The sequence below is a fragment of the Diadema antillarum genome, unplaced genomic scaffold (genome assembly GCF_040938485.1).
Source record: "Diadema antillarum isolate AM-2024a unplaced genomic scaffold, OU_Dant_1.0 seq00001099_RagTag, whole genome shotgun sequence".
NCBI lineage: Eukaryota > Metazoa > Echinodermata > Echinoidea > Diadematoida > Diadematidae > Diadema > Diadema antillarum.
The window spans coordinates 238,569-259,950 of record NW_027271916.1 but is presented as its reverse complement, the minus strand read 5'-3'; the positions used below and the strand labels follow the sequence as shown (position 1 = coordinate 259,950).

Sequence of the window (21,382 nt, the reverse complement as noted above, 5' to 3'; positions counted from 1 at the left end):
CTGGTTCACTTGTGTTTAATATAAGATTGATGCTACAGTTGTCCTCAATTTCACTGCATTTATTAAGATAAGGCAATTCATGGCATAAGAATAAATTTAGCTCGGTGATCCAAAAAGTAAGATTTGGAATGCATCATGCATCAACAACATAGTCTTTGAAAGCAAGAGATTATTAAGCAGAGGGGTGAAGGTTGAGGTTGGAAAATAGAAACCGCGGGATAGCTAGCTGGTGGTAGTGTTGCTGCCCTGAAAGCGGTAGATAACAGGTTTGAGTCCCGTGATCCCTTTTTCCCGAAAGGTTTGTTAAAATTATAGATCAGCAGTTGCGATCTTAAAAATTTCATTTGTAGAAGGAGACAAAGTTGTAGAAATCTCACACCTCAACATCACCTTTGTCTGTTCATGTTTTTTTATTATCATTTACAATTAGGTGTATTTGTCCACCAACTTCAAAGGGAGCATTGTGTGACGTCTACGACCCAGAGATTTGTGGGTCAATAAAATGCTTTAACGGAGAATGTGAGCTCAGCATGTCTACAGAACAACCTGTGTATGCCTGCGTTTGCGACGTTGGATTCATTGGAACAGAATGTGACACATGTAAGTCCGGTGCTCGATCTGGCCATATAGATATTAGAAATGAAGAATTTGAATGCGAAAACAGAAGAAGTGTGGTCATCATTGAAGAGAGAGAAATAAAGTCTTTTCAAGGATACCGCATTTGTAACATACATAACAAGAAGATACTACTCAGATTATCACATTTTTTGTATCAAGTTATTTTCTTAGTTTTTCAGCACCTTTAATCCCAAATATCTCAAATTGATAAACATGGATATATCTGGTGGTGTTTTTTGCATTTAAACTGTTCCAATTAATCATATGTATTAGACAGTCTACGCAAACACTTATTAACTCTCCATCGTTCTTGTCTGACACTTACGAAAATGGTAGAGAGGTAGATACGGACAGTAACTTCGCTTGCGTAAACAATCAGAATTAAAGCTTGAAGTGAATTATCTATTCACATGATCTTTCACTTGTGTTACAATTGCACGAAGAGTATGCCTTTTGGCAAACAGTATTCCATCGTGCCGTTTGACAGTGGTCTACTATTCAGAAAATTTTTTATTATGATATAACCTATTCGTATGCTTTACGTCACTTGGCGGGTTACAGTCATCATGTAGTTCAATTATAATTTACTGATACATGTATTTCTAAACTTGCTTCTAAAGCTCACTTCAGTCTTCAAGTTCTGGCAGTTTGAATTTAAGATTTTCATGAGCTCCTTAAATACGGTCAGTAAGAGTCATGTGAATGTGATGCAGTTTTCTACCGAGCTTATAGGAATATAATGAATGGATTGGTTTTCTTTGTATTGAAGAAAGTTTATTTTAACAGTTTTGATAAGTCTTTCTTTGAGTTGGGAAAGAGGGTGCCTTGGCTTGTTTGTTTGCAGAAATGTGTCGAGTAATTACCTTTGATATGTGTTTGATTTCTCAAAAATTGCTCCACTGGGTTGCTTGTTTCTGCTTGAGATTTACTTCCGATAATAAATTTTTCGTGGTTTACATGTTACGGGAGAAGCATTTAGATCTTTCCCTGTGTGCATGTCTTTCTTAGATGTGCCGAACATTACAACCAGCGTGTTACTCGAGAAGAAACATACTCGGCTTAACGGCCTCGAATACAAGATAACACACGTCCTGAAGGAGGCTTTGGTCAGTGACAATCACAACCACACGAACGTCAACATCACTATCGTTGACAGTGCGATAGGGAACGGCGCCGTGTCTGGGTAAGTAATCCGGTGGCGCCTTCGAAGGGTTCATCTGGAATGACAATGGTATACTAGTGAAGTTATTATCTTTAACCACCAAACATTTTATGCTTTGACAGAAAAAGATTACGTCAATGACTGCTTCATGCCCTCCGTAAAGTTGTCGCACAACAATCTTGATGCAGAGTGTGTCAGAATAATGTAATATCGACAATGAGTCCGACGTAAAACCTTGTTTACTAGACACTCAATGTCATGAAGTTTGTTTCATATTTTCTAAAACGTATTATTGATAATGAGTTTAGCGTCTGTTTGTACGTGCAAAACATCTTTCAGTTTCTGGGATTCAAAAATTGATGTTGTTACACATGTCTTGGTCCACGAGGTCTCGCATGTGTGGAATACATGCAAGTATGCACATAAGTGCGTGCTTGCTTGTGTGTGTGTGTGTGTGTGTGTGTGTGTGTGCGTGTGATAATTCAGTGATTGCTTCAGCCGTTAGATCGAGCGATCGTTAATTTGACAGCTGCCGGAAGTATAGGAACGAGAGAGAAGATTCAAAGAATGCAGACAGAAGCTTGTACAAACTAATCCGTGGTAGGCATTTCATACAAAATCACTCTCCACATCTTAAAGAAATCCATCAACAATTATACATTCAACAGGATGGACTTCACCAACGTTACAATCTTCGCTATGGTGGATGACCAACCCGCCGATCGACACTCGCTGGCTGTCATGCTGACTTCGCTTCCTCCCGCGCACATCAACAAACTTCTGTACCCTTACCGTCTGTTTGTGGACGAGAAGAGAAGACTGATCATTGATGACGTCAAAGAGGTTATCAACAACAACATCAATAACGACAGCGACATTAAGAGGAAAAAGGTGATTAACTGAACACGTTCATAGAGTTTATCCGTATTTATGACATATCAACAGGTGTGAAAAAAAGAATAGGATCTTTGAAAACGCGTTATGAATTTACCACTGACTATTCTTCCTGTCGTGATATCTTTATCCTTTTATGATTTGCTCTTCTCTTTAAAAAAAAATAAAGGAAGTAGTACTCTGTATATGTCAAGATTCTTTGGTCACAGGGCAACCTTTAACCTTTCATGCTAAAAAACAATAACAAAAGTCAACGCAGACGTGCCGTAATAATGTCTATTAAACACCTTGTAATCCTTTATCTTTAGTACGAAGTTATAGTTGCCAATAATTCTGTTAAATTTTATTTATCATTTCAGTGGACAATCTCACAAACAGAAACATACTTTTTATCATTAATGCCATCATACTGTGGCAGTTTTAGAGTTGATAGAGTGTGAAATCCACATTCAGGGGAAAATATCAAAATCATACCGTAATTTTTCTGATCTTCATTCTCTGCCATTAAGATCAAATTTCACATTGTGGCAAAATCATAATCATAATATTTTCTTCTTTTTTTAAGAGGCGACACTTTGTCATTCCAAAGAGGATGAGAATATGGTCTGACTTGACAGATTTATGTATTTTTTTTCATTCAAAAATGCTTTATTATTTCAGATTTCAAGTGTTGTTATGATGATGACAGCATGACGTTTGCTGAGATGAAATTGTACTTTCTGAATATGCTATAATTATTCAACCAATTTCACAAGAGGCAAATATTTCTGATACAAGTTAGGACGCATCACCACGGCATAGAAGGATTTTGGACTGTATTTTTCATGAGTGCATTGCACCATCCGGTGGCAATTAATACTTTTCAAGGACATCGTTGGCAGCTTTATGGAATATCTTGTTTTTTCTTCTTCTCTTTTGGGACGGGCTGTCACGAGTAACTGACCGGAGTCACAAGAACGTCTTGATATACCCTTTGTGGATATTAACAAGAACTGTGATCCCGGTTGTCACTTTCGTTACCCTAGTATTGGATTGAAAAGGCTCATGGGGGAAATGCACTATACCCGACCATAGTTGAAAGGAATAAAGAGAGAGAGAGGAAAAAGGGAAACTGAAAATCCGAACCACTGTCGACATCTTTCACCATCTCTATCATGGTTTCCATGACGACACATAGCAAAACTTCCTAGCGGCAAATCCCTAGGTACTCAAAAACATATTGACTCTATAGAAAACGAGCTGAGAACGGGTCGACATGATCTTGGATCTGGATTCAATAAAGGAAAACTTGGGCCATCCAGCTCACTTACGGAATCAAAGGACCTCTCCCATTAGGGAACACCCTCATCTTTCCTACTGGACTTCCTCCGTTTCTATGGTTACTAGTATTAGAGACATTTCCCACACTGCATGCATTTATACTTTTACGCCTTGTGTTGAATATTCAACTTCTACGAGATACATGATGTTATCGTGTCTTCTCTCTCCCGGCGACTATGAATACTAGCCATTGATGATAGTGACATAACATACTTGACGGTTATAATGATGATGTTATATTATCTTATTAAATTACCACCATAACTACCATTATAAGATCACAGATATTTTCGTAATTGTTGGTCACCTGAGTTGCTACGAGTGATGATGCTTTTTAATGCTTTCTAAACCAGCCCTGGGGACAGAGACACTGGTACGTCTTCTTTATCCTCATCCTCCTGATTGTTGGTGTCATCGCAGGGGGTCTGTTCATCTACAGAAGGTGCGAACAATATTCGTAACCAGTGACTATTAGAATCAGAAGTGAAGGAACTTTCCAATCACTTTTCACTCAAAACACATTCAACAGCAGCTGTTTATGACATACAGTGCAAACTTCACACCTCCACCAGCTCATGAGTATTTTGTGCATGGAGTCCTAACAGCCTGATTCGGGCCCAAATATAATATTCATATTCTTAACAGTTTTTAAGATGTAACTGTCTTCAGTTTGTGAGTTGCTTCTTTTCAACACAGTGCGCATAATATACAGACCGGATATATCGAATTGTAAAAGGTATGGTTTGTGAGATTCAATACGTATTTTATTACACGTTAACACAGATTGACAGACAGACAGAGAGTGGAAGAAGTTAAGACGAGGAAACATTATTCCAGACAACGTTTTTTAAGCTAAATGTTGACATTCCAAAGTGAAATAGAGAGAAAAGATCATTGAAGAAGAGAAAAACTTGTGATTCATACTCATATGATTTCGAATCATCTAGCTCTGCGTGTAGCTAAAGCTCACTGAAATGAATTTATGATTCTCATCCCATACAGGCAGAGGAAGACAGAAATTCCCCCGGATTGAGTCTCGTGAATCACATAGTCGGACCTACCCGGAGAAGATAGACAGGGGAGGATAGAGAGAGAGAGTGAGAGAGCGAGTGAGAAGTAGCGGAAAGAGAGGCAAATTACCGATATCTTAGAAAGAGTCTCATTATGACGTGAAGTCTTCTTGTTTAATTCTTTTGTTATAATATTTGCTTTCGATGGCGGCAAACTTATGAAGGGGAGGAAAATGAGTTGGAAACCACACGATATATATGCAATAGCAGCTCTCCGTCGGGAACAAGTTTTATCTCAGGTTTTGAATTCTCTTCTACTTCACTGGGTTTTCCGATTTGAAGCTCTCCGATCAGGGTTGCGATACGCGTTAATAGTATGATTAGTAAAGACCTCGTAAGTTTGCTTCCTGTTATTTTTTATTTGGTTTGTGACATTGATGCACTTGTGAATTCATCTACTCTGCTGCCATTGATTTTATCAGAGTAATCGTGTCGACAAGACAAGAGATATTTCGAAAAAGGAAAGAACCTGAAGTTTATTAGCAGGGCTATTATCATATTTACTCCGCAAGAATTGACTGTGTACTTAAAAATTTATTCTGAATATTACTACTAAGAGTATCTATCTTCTTAATAACTCATCCTACCATCTAAATTCGCATGGACTTTATGGGAATGTTGTCTGCATTGATGGTTAACCCGTCCGCGCAAAAATCACGGCACATAAAAGAAGAATACCCGCTTTAGTAGTCATTTCTCCAAACAATGACAACATCCTATCTGTAAGGTTGTCAGGTAGATGGTTGCTTGCATTTCGTTTCAAAATTGATAATCAAAAAGTCGATTTTGCGTGACGCATATTAATATATTCATTCATTTATTTGGCAACATTGCCTCACACATTGTAAAATGAAATCATGAATGCATGTTGAAGTTATATTACCTCTCATGTTATATTGTGCACGGAAAGTGTTGACCTGGTAGTCTGTGCAGTCAGAACTGCAATTCGCACCCCACCCCACCCTCAATGATAAAGCGCCCTCTTAAAATTGTTGGATTACTATCACGAGATCGATGATACTCCAGTGAATGCATCGTTTTTATGAGACAAATACGAATGGATGGATATCTATAGAAAGCGATAGCGATCATAAGAAGTTGATGAGTAACGTTACTATCCTCACGTAACGCGACGCTAGAATGCCACGACTGTCCATACAGAGTCTCCTAACTTTGAATATACAATACATCAACAACAATTAAAGAGCAAAATATATCTATGCTTCGATCAGTCAGTTACAAATTGTGGTATAATTAAATGCAGTCACTGCTGAGAGATAACAAGTTAAATCTAGACATGTCTGTGAGTCGTCCCAGATTAAAGGGGAATGAGAAATTATATTCTTTCAAGAAGAGATAGTACTAACGTTGGCCCCTTCAAGGAAAGAGGACCCACTTCTCTCTGTGCTGCTTATGTTTCATATGCTAGTAACGTGTCCATTTCGCTTCTACCACAATCTCCCTCTCTTTTTCCGTAATATTGCATGTGCTGTATTGTCATTTTATTCTAAGGTGTAATCATAATCAATGATGTTATTGAACAAAGATAACAAATACTCACAAGAAATGTGTACATGTCTGTCAGAAATGTGTACATGTCTGTCAAAAAATAGGTAAACGGTTGAATTATATTTTTCACATCTTTCGACGAGTACAATGGTCAAATGATGAAGAAAGTGACATCATATACACAATCGCAACCTACTGTGAATAGACAGAAGCCTGCTAAATATATATATATATATAATATATGTATATAAATATATATGTACATATATATATGTATATATATATATGTACATATATATAATATATGTTTATATATATATATATATATATATATATATATACGCCTTGTAGAGTGATTATCTTTGTATCAGGTGTAAGCAATGCAGTGGTTGTTTCGTGTAAGTAATTTTGTAAAAGTCAACCACAGTATTTTTATACTCTTTGTCTTTCATTCTGAAACAATAAAGCTGAAATGTGTATTGATTCATACCGCTCTGTTGTATGTGGCCTCACTTGTAAATGATATCTTTCTATCTGTGTAATTTCTAAGTTAAACAATCATCTACATGCACCACCGAATCACACAGCATACAGATGGAATGTATGATCCAGAGTAGCGACAACTGAGACGATATGAAAGTAGATATTTACGATGTAGAAGCGTATTCTGTCGTGTCTGTATGGAATTGAGGTGATGAACCACTGATATGGAAGCAGTCATTATAGAAATGTATATTGTTGCAAAGTATCCTATGAACAATTATGCTGTAGCAACGTTCCATCATATCACCATATTCATGCTTCTAAGCAACATGATGTTACCTAAACCGCCATATACCGGACTTCATCGCAGTGAAGATCGATAAGAGTTTAAGAATGAGGTTTTAGAAATGCTCTTTTATTTGGAGACACTTGCAGGAATTTCTTCACATTCTGCTGCTGCTATAGCCATCTTAATCTCTGACTGATATCTTTTTCCATGCCTTTTGGATTTTGGTTTTGAATAATAACAAAATAACATAATAATTATGTTACTGTGTCAGATTTGGGTCAGCAATATTTCCAATGATGGCGCTGTTTCTTTCGCAGGTCATGCAAATAAGAGTTCTTCTTTGAAATGAATGAATGGAAAATCAAATCAAACAGCCACTGATTATTCATAACATGTAAATAAGATAAAACGGAAAGGATGGAAATTTGAATTTCTAGACATTATTCTTTTGTTTTTCTAGCTAATGACATCTGAAAGCTCAGTGATGAGATTATATGAAAGCACATGATTTGGTGTGATGTTAAAATCAACAGCGTTCTTTAGAAATTAGATTAGTTATCTAACAAAATACGCGTTATTTGCTAAGGCAGAGATAAATAAGAGTATTTCTTTGTAATCTTTCTTTAATTCAACAGTATTCTAGGACAATCCAACGTTGAATCGCTGCAGAAACTTCAAACTCATAAATTTCAAGATAGTGTTAGACTTACATGGTCAATAATATAACTCCAGAGCAGAACATGTTCAAGCATGTTAACCTTTATGTTCCCATGCTGGAACTTGCCTTGCAGTATTATTTCATTGCCATCCTTTAATTTACCCTCATAACCGGGCCTTCGCAACATGTCACAGCTGGACAACTGTATACACCAATTTGATATTACGATACAATAAGATTAATTGGATTTCGACAGCCCGATTAAAGTGACTGTAAGTTTCACCAGCAGAACAAACGGAAAGACAAAACTAGTACATTATCACATTATCAGCACAAAATATACTGCACTATAATTAATTTCCATTTCTTATCATTTTCATGAAATCAATTTATTCTGGAGAAGAATGGAAGACCCACTAAAAGCAATGCAAGTAAACTTTGGGTTCTTCAAAGAAAGTAATGTAACCTTGCATTTTAGAACTACGAAATTAGGAAAGAAAAAATGACAGAGAGAAGACAGTGCCGACTCCAATAGAACATCGATGCATCCCCAATACAACGAATATCTAAACAGAGAACAGCAGTGCTTCAAAGAGAAGAGAAGTGATTATAAACTGTCTTGAATACTGGATGGCAAGGGATAATGAAGAAAAAAAAGAGAGTTTGGATCCTCTCAGAAATCTCCATTGGGACATTATGTCTCCGTCTTCAGACCAAACAAATTTCTGGCGTCTTGTCACGTACACCTGAGAAAGTTGTGTGAGAGAGAATTCCCAGTGTCGCTTGACGGGAAATATACTCACCACCCAAACACGCCCCTGGCCCGCATCCTACAAACAATCCTAGCAAATTCCGCCTATCCTTTGGAGACTGATTCACGTTGGGAGTATCTCTCGTCTCTCCCTTTGCAAGACAGTAATTGCGTGCATAGGAACGAAGTTATCTCAGACTAATAGGTAATTTTCATGGTGAAATTTTCGGGAAAATATATTTACAAATTCATATCTGCAGCGACTTATAAAACTTGAACAATATTAAAGCTTATTGGAGAAACAATCATCTCTCTCATTCTTCCACAAACATTTACTGTAATTCCTCATTTATGAACAGTCTAGGATATGATCTTAATAGGCCTACATGGAAAAATAATGTCAGTTAATATCATTGTAAAGACCAGGCACTATAAAGAGTCGACTATCTTTTAGCAAGTGAATTGTCTATACTCGTTGCGGTTTGCAAATTGTTTTTAAGATCATCACCCTCATAACTGACGGTTCCAATCATAACTTGCAATTACTGTTTATCGATTATCTTCTTCAACTCTTGAAACATTTGTCCAGCGGCAAATCTAAGAAGCTTTATAGTTAAAATCCTCTGGAAAATCTTCCGAAACATCTAAAAAAAAATTTAACGCAATCCTTTAATGATATATTTAGACAACATGCGCAACAACAATAACAAAAAAGATCAAAACTTTACCTTTCAAAAAGAAATTGAAAGCACCAGTGTTGCGCCTAAATTCTTTATAGGTAGCACTGAAATATTTGGGAACGCGATATTTTCATCACGGCTTGGAGCAGAAACATATATATATATATATATATATATATATATATATACATATATATATATATATATATATATATTTTTTTTTTTTTTTACTTCAAAGCTGTAGGCCTAAAAGATGGTTCTCAAATTTGCGTGGCTTTTAGATTTCATAGCAAAAGATGCAAACGGAGATTGAAAGGAAAGCGAGGATACCTGGCGTCTGGATGACTCACTGCCTGAAATCTATATCGATGCAGACAAGAAAACAAAAGAAGAAGTGGGAAATAAAAAAGGCGTAGTTTTATCGATGTGTTGTAAAATTTCTGAATTAGCGGAAAAGAAATCTGAACGATAGATTTCAAGTTTTTGAAACACGTTTTGAACTGCGAAAACTATTTCAACATTGAAGCATGGGGTCTTCTGAGTACTGAATTTGATAAATGTAGCGTATTACAGAATAATTAAAATGCAAACATAGAACAACAATCCATTCAATTTGATAATTTGATAACATTAAAGTGCAAGTAATGTAATTACTTTGGAATGACCTGAAAATGACCCTTTCCGTAAGTACAAACATCATTGGAGTATGACCTAGATATGATCCTTTCAATTCGTCTTTGAATCTTTTTTTTTTCGTAGTTTGTTGATTTTCTTAGGAACCGACAAGTCTTATTTACTTCCCTGCAAATGAAAATGTTTGATTTACGCTTGAGATGAGCTCGCGGAGCAGGATCGAAAATGATATTCGATATCAAACTTGATTAAGGGAAAATAATCTATTGTTGATTTTGGAAGCAAACAATTCCGGGAAGATTCGAATGCAATAGTGACACTTGTTACCATCACCACTTGATGACGCGACCTCTTGAGCTAGGAACCACTTCAAAATTTCAGTTAGCATCCTGGTACCACTCAGCAATTATGGGTCACATCGATCTGCTTCCCGATTAATTCCTCTCGAATGTGAGGGATAGTAAATTGTCAACAACTTCATGCTGGAGGTGACTCAATGCCATTGCAACTTTAAGCTAGCAGGGTACATAAGTACCCATTAAGGGGCAATATCGGCAGTTTTATAGATTAAGAGAGGGGAGGGAAATTTTGTCTAAACGATTCATGTCCCAGTATGAGGTCTTTAAATACAGCAAAGTGTAAAATGATATATTCGATAGCAAAAGTTGTTTACATTTGCTATTTCTGCACTCCAAAGAAATCTAGGCCAATGCTGTTTCAAGAATACGATGATAAGTGTATAATGAAATCAATAAGATGTTACAGCTAATCGTACTTTGCCAAGATCACACTATTTTCCATCAGGTTCAGCAAGGAAATAAACAAATCGCATATCATGGAAATATCAATCCCAATCTCCTTCTTTCACAGTCCTGTTTATTTTCAAGAGACTATAATTTTTGCCCGCAACCATGTTAACTTTACTTTTTGTTGGGGGGGGGGGGAGGAGGAAGGTGAATTCCATATCTCCCCTTTACCTCCAATTATCTTTCTCCCTATTAATTTGTTTACCTCTCCGTATCTCATTCTATCTATCTACATGTATATATCTATCCACCTGTATCTATCGACTGTGTACTCTTGTCTCCGTACACGCAGACACAACTAATGCCCGCGTGAACTGTCACTTGTCGGATTACAAAATGTAGCTTCCTCCCATATATACTGCTGATGTTCTTAAATGACAGAAGAGCATCCTGAGCCAACGTGTGGGAAATCAAAATTGACGGCGCTCAGACATTCTTTTTTTTCCCCCTCACATATTCTGGACATCAATAGGTCATTACTTGCATCACATTGCTGCGGGCCAGGTAGAAATCATACTTTAAAAAAAAAAGAAAAATCACTGATATAATTTGTACATGCAGGAGAGAAATCCATAAGTACAGTGGAGACAGACAGAAGACGATGTCTTTCAAAATAATGTGTGTGTGTGTGTGTGTGTGTGTGTGTGTGTGTGTGTGTGTGTGTCCAGTAATTAGGAGTCTCGACAAGTTAACACAAACCCTCAACGTGACCTTAAGAATCCTAATTTATGTCACTCATAATGATGGTTTATCAAACAACAAATCTTACGGATAAAACATTTACATATCCACGAATGCCCCACTTTGAATTAACCACTTACAGAAGTGGCCAAAATAAATAAGAACAAAACAAACTCTTTTTTTTTCCGAAGAGCAGGTTCATAGAAAGTGACAAAACTTGAAGAATTATTTCATTTTTACACTAAAAGAATAGTTTTTAGAAACTATAGTAATAGTAGAGATATTCAATCATAAAAGAAAGAGGAAGCGTTAAAGAAGACATTAGAGAACACTCGTCTTCGTATAGATAGAGCTGATCTTGGGAATCATACCATGAAGATTTATCCAGAGCCATCAGTGATGATCAGTGATGATATATATATATATATATATATATATATATATATATATATGATATATACATACACACACACACACACATATATATATATATATATATATATATATATTATATACAATGTATATGCATATATATATATATATATATATATATATATATATACTGTATATATACAGAGAGAAAGGTAGAGAGAGAGAGAACGAGAGAGAGAGGGGGAGGGAGAGAGAGAGAAGCAAACAGTTTTATCATCTCCTGTATGCATGTCCAGAGAAAAAAGAATAAGGAAATAAGGGGGAGACATTGATATACAAATACATAGAATATGATTAATGCAACATACATTACAGACACATATTAAAGTAGGAGTCCATGTATATATATATATATATATATATATATATACACATATAGTGTAATCTACTTGTTTATTTTTCCTTAATTCCTCTATTTTCGTGTATTCATTCAATGATTTATAATTTGATTCATTAGTTCTTTATTCATCATGATGGTTAATTCATAGTAAAGCAACAATTTATCCTCTTCCTGTGAATTTAGTTGCTAGAGAAGGAGAGAAAAAATATGCCGAAGACAGGCCATGCTGTCCAAATTAAACAAGCATAAACCTGTTGGACTTCTCCGACGTATGGCCGCACGCTTAGGAAGTCTCCCGTACCATCCATGTCGGAAGACATCTAAAAAACGCGGGAAATTCCTCTGGACTCATGTGGGCTGTCCTTGTCTACATCTGGGCTATATTTAGCCGCCTCCTGACTCCTGCTAGCTTCCTTGAGAGAATACACCGGACAATCCCAAAATTAGACAGATTCCACCGAGTAAAGTGACCAATGTAAGGAGAACGCATAATTTATATAAGATTGTGCCTCACAATATCACAAATTATAAGTGCATACATAATTTGTAATACGACACAATAAATACCAGCTTCCGAAACTGGAGTTATCTGTACATGTGTGACATTGATTTAAAAACTTCTCAGACTTCAGCGTCAGTCAAGCATGTATGCACATAGGGTGATAATGGGCAAAAAAAAAACCCAAAAAGAAGGGTGTCTATGCGGGTGTCTATGTTGTTTTGAAACACCTTGTTGTTGCCTTGGTTTGTTTGTTTGTTTGTTTATTTGTTTGTTTTTTCGGGTTTTCGCTTTATGATGTGAACATATACTGATATAATAGAAATTAATCAAATGTGCACTGTACGGATTTGGTATGATATTTGCTCTGTCTCCTTTACAAGGATGAGAGCTGATAGCGACGAGAGTGATCATAGTATTACTAGGAATGTGTACCAGGGAAATTTGTATTTTGATTTTTTGTAAATGTTATGTTCTGAAATGTAAATGAATGAATGAGTTGGGTGTGTCATCACGCCGTAATGCTGCTATACAGCCATAGTTCAATTTATACAGTTAGAATTTAATGTACAAGTGTATGTAAGCCTAATTGTGAATAATGATTATGCTAATTAGGATTACATAAGTTTGATTACAAATAGCCATATTTTGTCAGTGCCTAAGAAGTACTTTGAATTTCATTTCTTTTTTATATTCCACTACGAAATACAATACTTGCCATTTTTGGACAAAGGGGTATAATTAAAAGAACCATCAAAATAACAATACTAAGCGCAAAATTTTACATGTAAAGTAGATGCATTACAGGACTGGACAGTATAAACATGATGAAGAGAATAGTTCATGGATAGACAAATAACCCAAGGCTTATTTCGTAATGACAGAACCAATGTTTTATGGAGAACGAACCCTAATGATATATGGATTGGGGAAATGCAGCAGTAGTAGAAAAAACATCAGAGAATTTTGAGGAAAATCGAACAATCTGTTCCAAAGTTATGAATCTTTAAAGTTTCGGTGCCGCCTTCGCTGAATCACACAGTGGGCATGTACAAATGTATGAAAACTACACATTCTCTAGATTCGTTATTGACATTCTAAGGGTAGTATCATTATAACCTGCTTTCTGAAAGAGGTAAATCAAGTGCTCTTTCAAAAGTGACAATATATGTTAATTCCTTTTTCTTTACATTTTCGCTATATCGTTGCACATCCATGACGTCATGAGCCTTAGTAGTCTTCTCATCCAGCGATATCAGCACTGAAACTTCAAACATTCATAACTTTCGAACCGATCGATTGTGCGATTTTCCTCAAACTTCGCTGACGTGTTCTATCAATATTGCTGCATTCGCTCAATCCACACACATTCTGTATTTAGGCTGCATTCACTTTAGTCCACACACACAGAGAGAGAGAGAGAGAGAGAGAGAGAGACTAGAGAGAGAGAGAGAGAGAGCAACTGTGAAACATCAAGTAAAAGCAGCAATGGAGGACAACCTTAAATCCCATCAGAAAAACAAATTCTAGACAAGTATGCATAAAGAAAATTCAGATATTACAACAAAAAGAAAAAAAGGAAGTATAAGATTAAACAGATATTTTGTTTACCTAACTGTAGTAAGCACGTTTGTGATCAAGGATTGAGAAAAAATAATACATAGACATGCAAATTTCAACTTAATCTGAATGAACACCAAAGAATGAAAAGAATGAAGAATAAAAAGTGTTTCTTTATTAACGATGTTGATTTAGACATGAAGCACATGAAATCTATATCTGACTTGCGTTTTTTACTATACAGATTTTAACTCATTTTTGTGAAATAGCATGTGGCGGGAATTGCTGAAGGTGACTTTGTATTAAGGAGGCAATCCCAGATTTGAAGTCCATTATACGTGATTGTTTTTGGGTAAAGGCTATTCTTACCAATGATAATTCAACTGGCTTTTATTTTTGGTTCAATAAGATGTCGTTTCTTCTGAAAAGCGCACTGTTTGTGCGTTTTATTACTGTGTGTTAAAGCCATCACTGTCAGAAGACTGCGATATCATACTATTAGATTTCCCTTAACACTGCAAAATCTGAAGTAACAAAAACGTATTACCTGATGCAGTTTTTAACTCGAAGGAATAATTCAACTGAGGATAGATACGATGCTCTCAAGCCAGTCTTGCCTGCACAGATGGCTTCCCCTCTACATGCAGGATGTGCGGTTAGTTTAATAACCAAGTTCATCATGTCTGCACAGGCTAACCCTGTACCCACCCCTTGTTGCTCCCAACCAGGTGCTTCCGAAACAGAATGGATGAGGGATAAATATTACTCCTTTTTGACAAAACAGCATCACCCTTCGGAATTTTTCCCCCTTTCAACCCATCTTCCCCTCCAACAAAACCTGCAGCACGATTTCTGTTTTGCTTCTTGTGCATAGTCTCCACTTTCTTCTCTCTTCCTCTTCATCCGCTTCTTCCGCTTCTTGTTCTTCTTTGATCTTGTAGTATAATGGTCAGGATACTATAATTATACGAATCGAGCAGAAGAATTCGTGTTCAATACCCATCAGTCTGTTGGTGCTTGGTGCAACTGTGTCAGCCAGCAAAACTTGTGAGCTACGCGTCTGCCCTCCATCAGGGATTCTCAATAGGTTCTCCAAATAAATCATTACAACGAGTTTTCTTTACTTTGTTGCTCCATATCGCCAGCCAGGAATGGGACGCTTCAAGAACAGGGAAATTGTTCAATAAGTTACATGGCAGTCATGATGGCTGTAATTATTCGATTCTGATTGCTCAATGCGTGAATGAAGCGCCATAGAAGAGCAATCCAGTGCCATTATTGTTACATCATCACAGGTGTTTGACATTTTGATGGGCAGGACCTACTTTTTCATTCTGCCTGAATGCATATCAGAGTGGAAGACTTGGTGAAGATCTGCCTTGCAAAGGTGCTGTAGGTGGGGGGACCGATGTAGGTGACCGATAACTGATGTTCTCGGGAACCCTTATAAGATTTGAAACTCTAACTTTCTATTTCTCAGTCCGATTCCAATAAAATGTATTTCATTTACCATATCTATTAAAGTCAATTTGATATTTGAGACTGAGTCTATTTGAGACTAAATTAACTTGCGGACAACCCTATTACACGCAACAACCTCATTCTTGATTTACAAACAGCCAGTGGCTCAACTCTAAGTTCTTGGAGCTTTCTGCTACCCCTTGGCCTGCAGGGAAAAATGATAAAACATACTTCATCATCAGTTATTCTAATGTATCTGTACATGTGAAATGTATATGCATTCTTCGCAAATTTGTATTCATGTTTAAAAGGGGAAAAAAGGGGAGAAAGATATATCGAAACCAAAGAATTTCCACGAAATATTCTTAAAGGTCATTGCTCCCTTCAGCTCGCATTCCAGGTCTCTAATTCGCCAGAAGGATCAATGGTATCTGTCACCATAAAAAGTTCTTTAACCTTTAGAACAGATGTGACACCAAAGAGCCAAGTTTGAAATAAAGCCACGGACATATGTGATAGGCAGGCGAGAGGGACAAAAACAAAAGGTCAACCCAATTCTCAAGTTCGCTGCTGTCATGAAACAATTCACAAATTTAACACACATCTCCAAGACTATTACCTTTGAGTTTGTATGCAATGCTAAGAATTGGAGATCGTTTATTTTGATTATAATAAAGAACGGTTTAACTTTACCGCACTGTGAATTATACAGTCGAATTTTATGTAGTCTTTAACCGTTTAGTTCAGAAGTTGATTTCCTTTACACATTATTTTGGTGAGTTTTGTGAAGTAGCCAATTGTTGTTATTGTTGTTGTTGTTGTGATTGAACAAGAAGTGAGAGTTTGCCATGGCCGTCTTGATACATATCATTTGGGGCATAAAACTTTTTTTTTAACCTGAGAAAAACTCCAGTTAATTTTCAATAGAATTTTTCCTGTGTAAATTCCATGGCGGAATCATACTAACCTGATTTTTTTTTTCAAGTTCCTTCCAGAGTTTTCCTCAGGTTAAGCGTTTTATGCAACAAACGCCACTCTGTGTTGCAATACCTCGATCTACAAAAGTGGGTTCACTACTGACCAAATAGTTCACTTACTGTCTTCGAAGGGAGACTTACAAAAAAGAACAACTATAAACCGAATGTATCGAAATACGATGAAAGAGAGACTCGGAGAGAATAAGAAGTATGGGTCGACGACTTGTGAGCCTGCCTCGTTCGCCGTGATGTCAACGGAGCAACACCTGTTGTCTTAGCGTGACTCACCGGCTTGTTTCTTGGAGCGGCCCCGTCTGGCACGTTTGCTATCAACAAAACAGCGCGCCCTTTGATTAACAAGCTATACCATCGAGGTCACTGTCAAGTGTACAACCATGACAAGTTAAAGTCACTCGGGTGGCTCTTGTCGCTGATGTTGCTCCAATACCTAACAAATTTTGTGGCGTCATTGCATAAAATGAACGATCATGCTTTGGCATTATTGTATCATCAAGGACATTATTTGTCACAATTTTCGCTTCTACGTATATAGGCCTACTCAAATATGCATCTTTTTCAAAATTCCGTCGTTTATAGCTAACACGCATATCAAAAACACCCAAAACAAAAACAAAAACATTATTCAGTGGGATGGGTGAATGCAGTAAAAAAAAAAATGTAGCATTAAGAGTACTCTTTTGGGTCCCACCCAATTCATACATCTGAGGACGTCAGAAGACGACAGAATACCAGGCCTTCAAAGTCGGACCAAAATTTCGTTTAATTTTTGTACAATGGAATCTAGGTTTAAAGTATTACACTTCATTACTACAAATGCACACTGAAGAAAGTCCGGTGTTAAATATGAAATACCAAGCTGGTGTTGAATTTCCGGTTCTCATTTATGGTGTTAGATTAACACCTCCGGGTGTCATTTCAAAATATAAAACTGTTCTTTGAATAGTTTCTTAGTTACTGCACTTATTGTTGATTTTGAACTTCAACAAGACGATCAAGAATTTTCCGATAAAGTACTTGATTTTTGAAGAAAAAAATGTGTAAACACATTTACACCACGGTAACACCAGTTGATGTGGTCTCCTGTTGAAGCTGGACGGGTGTTATACCATTGACATTACCACCAGCAATATCAAATCAACACCATGCGGTGTCATTATTGAATTAACACGAGCGCAGTGTCAAAAATATCACCAGATACAGTGTCAAATTAACACCACGGAGTGCCAGGTGAACACTTTTTCAACACCGTCACAATACATTTCTACACCTGTGGGTGTGGTCCTCTATTGACACTTGATCGGTGTTAGATTTAACACCCATGATGTTAAATCTAACACCGATGTTTTTACAGTGCATGCAAAGGCTAAATGTTTATTTAAGATCTATTATTTAATCTTAATGCATAAGGTTTTAGGCTTAATGTTAATTGAAGATCTAAGGTTTTATCGTTCCTCTAGATGTTACGAAATGATAATTAGTAATCCGGAATAAAATCTTACTAAATTATTCTGGTATTCAAGGTGACATTTATGAGACTATATTTCTTTTCAAGGGATTATATGCCTCGTTAATTGGCGAAAGGCGGCATTTTGCTTTAAAGGGTGCGTCGCGGGAGAGGCTTGTTTGACTTCGTTAGCGGGATACATAGTTGACATGGTAACCGCATCCTGCGTCCTGAAGCCAGTTACATCAGAGGGTATAAACGCGGATAGCTCAAATGAGTATAGCAAAGATCCACTACTTGCATTACACACGGCCCCCACTCCCACCCCTCACAATCTTTACACACCACACCCATTTCACCAATATACACCCCCAAAAAAGAAAAATCAAACAAAACAACAGCAGCAGCAAACCAACGATAAACAATAAACGATAAAAGTCAAGGAAATTTACCAGTCCATGTTAAACATGTTCTTTGCCGATATAAAACCGAGCAATCAACTTTAATAGCAAGCTTTAGCTCTGCGACGTGAACGCTATAGGACGACACAGTATCTAGGGTTGAACAATAGAAACAGCTATCTTGCGCATGTGCAGAACCCCATTTTTAGCCTAACAGCGTCGTCCTTGGCGTTCGCGTCGCAGATCTAAAGCTCGCTATTATCTTTGAAGGAACTGCCGCCTTGGCATTTACAAATGTGATCACATAATTTTTCACAATGCTTAAGTATATTTTCTTCGTAATTATCTCTTTTGTAATTGTTTAGTAATAAAATTATAGTTCGATAAAGGTTAAGTACAGGATGGTGATATTATGAACTTTTGATGAACAGCTGGTGTTTCTCAGTGGTTCTTTAAATCTTTGGATACCCATCGTTGTATACCAAATTGTACAGCCTGCATGGATACACATCTGTTTGAACCATCTGAAGTATCGCACGTGATTGATTACCTGTCCCTCTTCGCTTGACATTGGCACCCCTTGCACAAGCACAAAATGCATGGACTCGCCCAGCAGACCTTTGTATACATAATAAAGGCAAAATCAACCATATTAGCTGTCATGTGTTTGTTTGTTGTTATTGTTTTTATGTTTTAATCCATTCCGAACGGGAATCTGGTGGGTCCTAGACTTTATTAGGGAATCGAGAATATTGATGCATGGAGGTTAATCTCTGAAGGTAACGAGGACATCGACTTGATCTCTAAGGATGTCTGTTGTTGAAGAGCTTGGATTCCATTCAAGTTTGTCCCCGTCAACCTGTCCAGGGACCTAATAATTGTACGATGGCACCGAGAACGAATGAGAGCAAGAGAGGTAATAGAGTGAAGGCGGGTGGGTATGGGGTTCGAGGGGAGAACTTCTGCGATCATAAAGCGCGCATATCATGATGATGAAGAAATACACTTACAGAGAAGAGAGAGAGATGATGGCAACAGAAAGGAATGCCGTGACGATTAGACTTTTATCTAGAACAGTACGGTATTTTACTCAGTAATCCCAGAAATGACAGTTGTTGTAGATTTGGATGCCGTTCAAAATTTTTCTTAATCCTTTCTGACCAGAGACTTCTTGTTACGTAATTATTTCGATATCACTGAGAACTAAGTACATAACTATTTTCTTTCAGTTTCAGCAGTAATATTAATTGAGCAACTGAGAAGACTACAAGAAACAGGATGACTATGCAGAGGACCAGACGAGGTGGACATTAAAAAAAAAAAAAAGAGTTGAAAGAAAATGACAATATATCAAGTCATGATAATTTTGTGAAATCTAATTTCGCAAAAAAAAACAACTTAATGGATTAAGTTAAGAACACAATCAAGGAAGAAACAAAAAAGAGAGAAATGAAATGAACGGATAAAGGACAAAGGGGACTCCATATCATGTTTACAGCTATAACATACAGAAAACTTGAATGAGATCTGCATGATACATACAAACATATCTGTACATGCAAACAACGTTATTTTTTTGCGACAAGGTTGGCCAATATTGTTATGCAAATGTTCTCTTCACAGTCGCCCTGCAGTTAGAAAGTGATCTTCATTAAAAAGAAATCGGCAATGCTCATAAATATCATAATCAACAACAAATTCCTTAATAAGAGCGAATGAATGGTGTCAGAAATGTACCTACTTATTAGTAAAGTAATCAAAGAAATCAAATTAGAATACAACATTTTACCATCGTCTTTAAAGTACGTCTATCTGTGTACTTTTGTGTGTTGCTACTAGAACGTTAATAATTATGGAGTTACGAGGAAAATATTGGTAAATGCGTTGATACATAATGATTCTCATTAACATCGAAAATATCATTGTACAAACAAAATTAGTAAAACTTAGTAGCAGTGCATTTTCCCATCCCTGAAGTTCAACCCTAAATTCACTGTCTTAAAAGCATATATGTATCTTTGATACTATCTGAGACATCCCTTTCAAATGAGCACTCGATATAGGATTATTCGACAGTTAGAATTAGCCCCCTTTAAGCAGTGAGTCCATTCAATGACTTTCATATGACCGCTTGGACGGCTCGTTGACATTACGGCAGGAGCACAACCTGACCCCCTCACTCGCTTGATTCCGTTAGGCTTATTGGCATTTCCTCCCCCCCCCCCCCCCCCTCACCGCTCGGGAAAGTAGCCGCTCTGCAATCGATCCCCCAAAACGCTAGCCTTCAATTGTGACGTATCCAAGAGCGCGCAACTCGGAAAGGGCGAGAATTGCGTTCGTCTGGTGAGAGGACTTCGGAGGATTTCTTATGACGCGCGGCGCGGAGGCAATTTTTGCATGGGCGAACTTTCCAAAGTTTGACAAAGAAGAAGCAGAAGAAGAACTAAAAGGACAAAAGCAAAGCAGAGTGACGAAAGCAAAGGAGAAGGAAAAGTTGGATACTTTTATGTTTATAATCGTTCCAGGGACACGTCGAATTATGACTACCTTTCAGCGTTGACTTTGCCTCTAGTTTTTCAGTGGGACTTTAACCTATCTGAAAAAGAGTTGAATTCTTTCTGTCCATAAAGTTGTGGTACGAAGTTTCATCATCCTATTGCCTGCAAAAATACTCCGATATGATGTTGCACGGA

The 21,382-nt window shown here is 37.0% G+C and overlaps 1 protein-coding gene across 1 annotated transcript in view; it reads left to right on the top strand.

Annotated features, from left to right (window-relative positions):
* Nucleotides 1–5,027, top strand: part of LOC139743635 (uncharacterized) — a 28,279-nt gene extending 23,252 nt beyond the window's left edge. The window contains exons 8-12 of the mRNA XM_071654102.1: nt 431–600; nt 1,627–1,801; nt 2,449–2,671; nt 4,348–4,436; nt 4,997–5,027. Of these exons, the coding sequence (XP_071510203.1) occupies nt 431–600; nt 1,627–1,801; nt 2,449–2,671; nt 4,348–4,436; nt 4,997–5,027 (688 nt within the window). The remainder of the gene's footprint in view (nt 1–430; nt 601–1,626; nt 1,802–2,448; nt 2,672–4,347; nt 4,437–4,996) is intronic.
* Nucleotides 5,028–21,382: the final 16,355 nt, after the last annotated feature.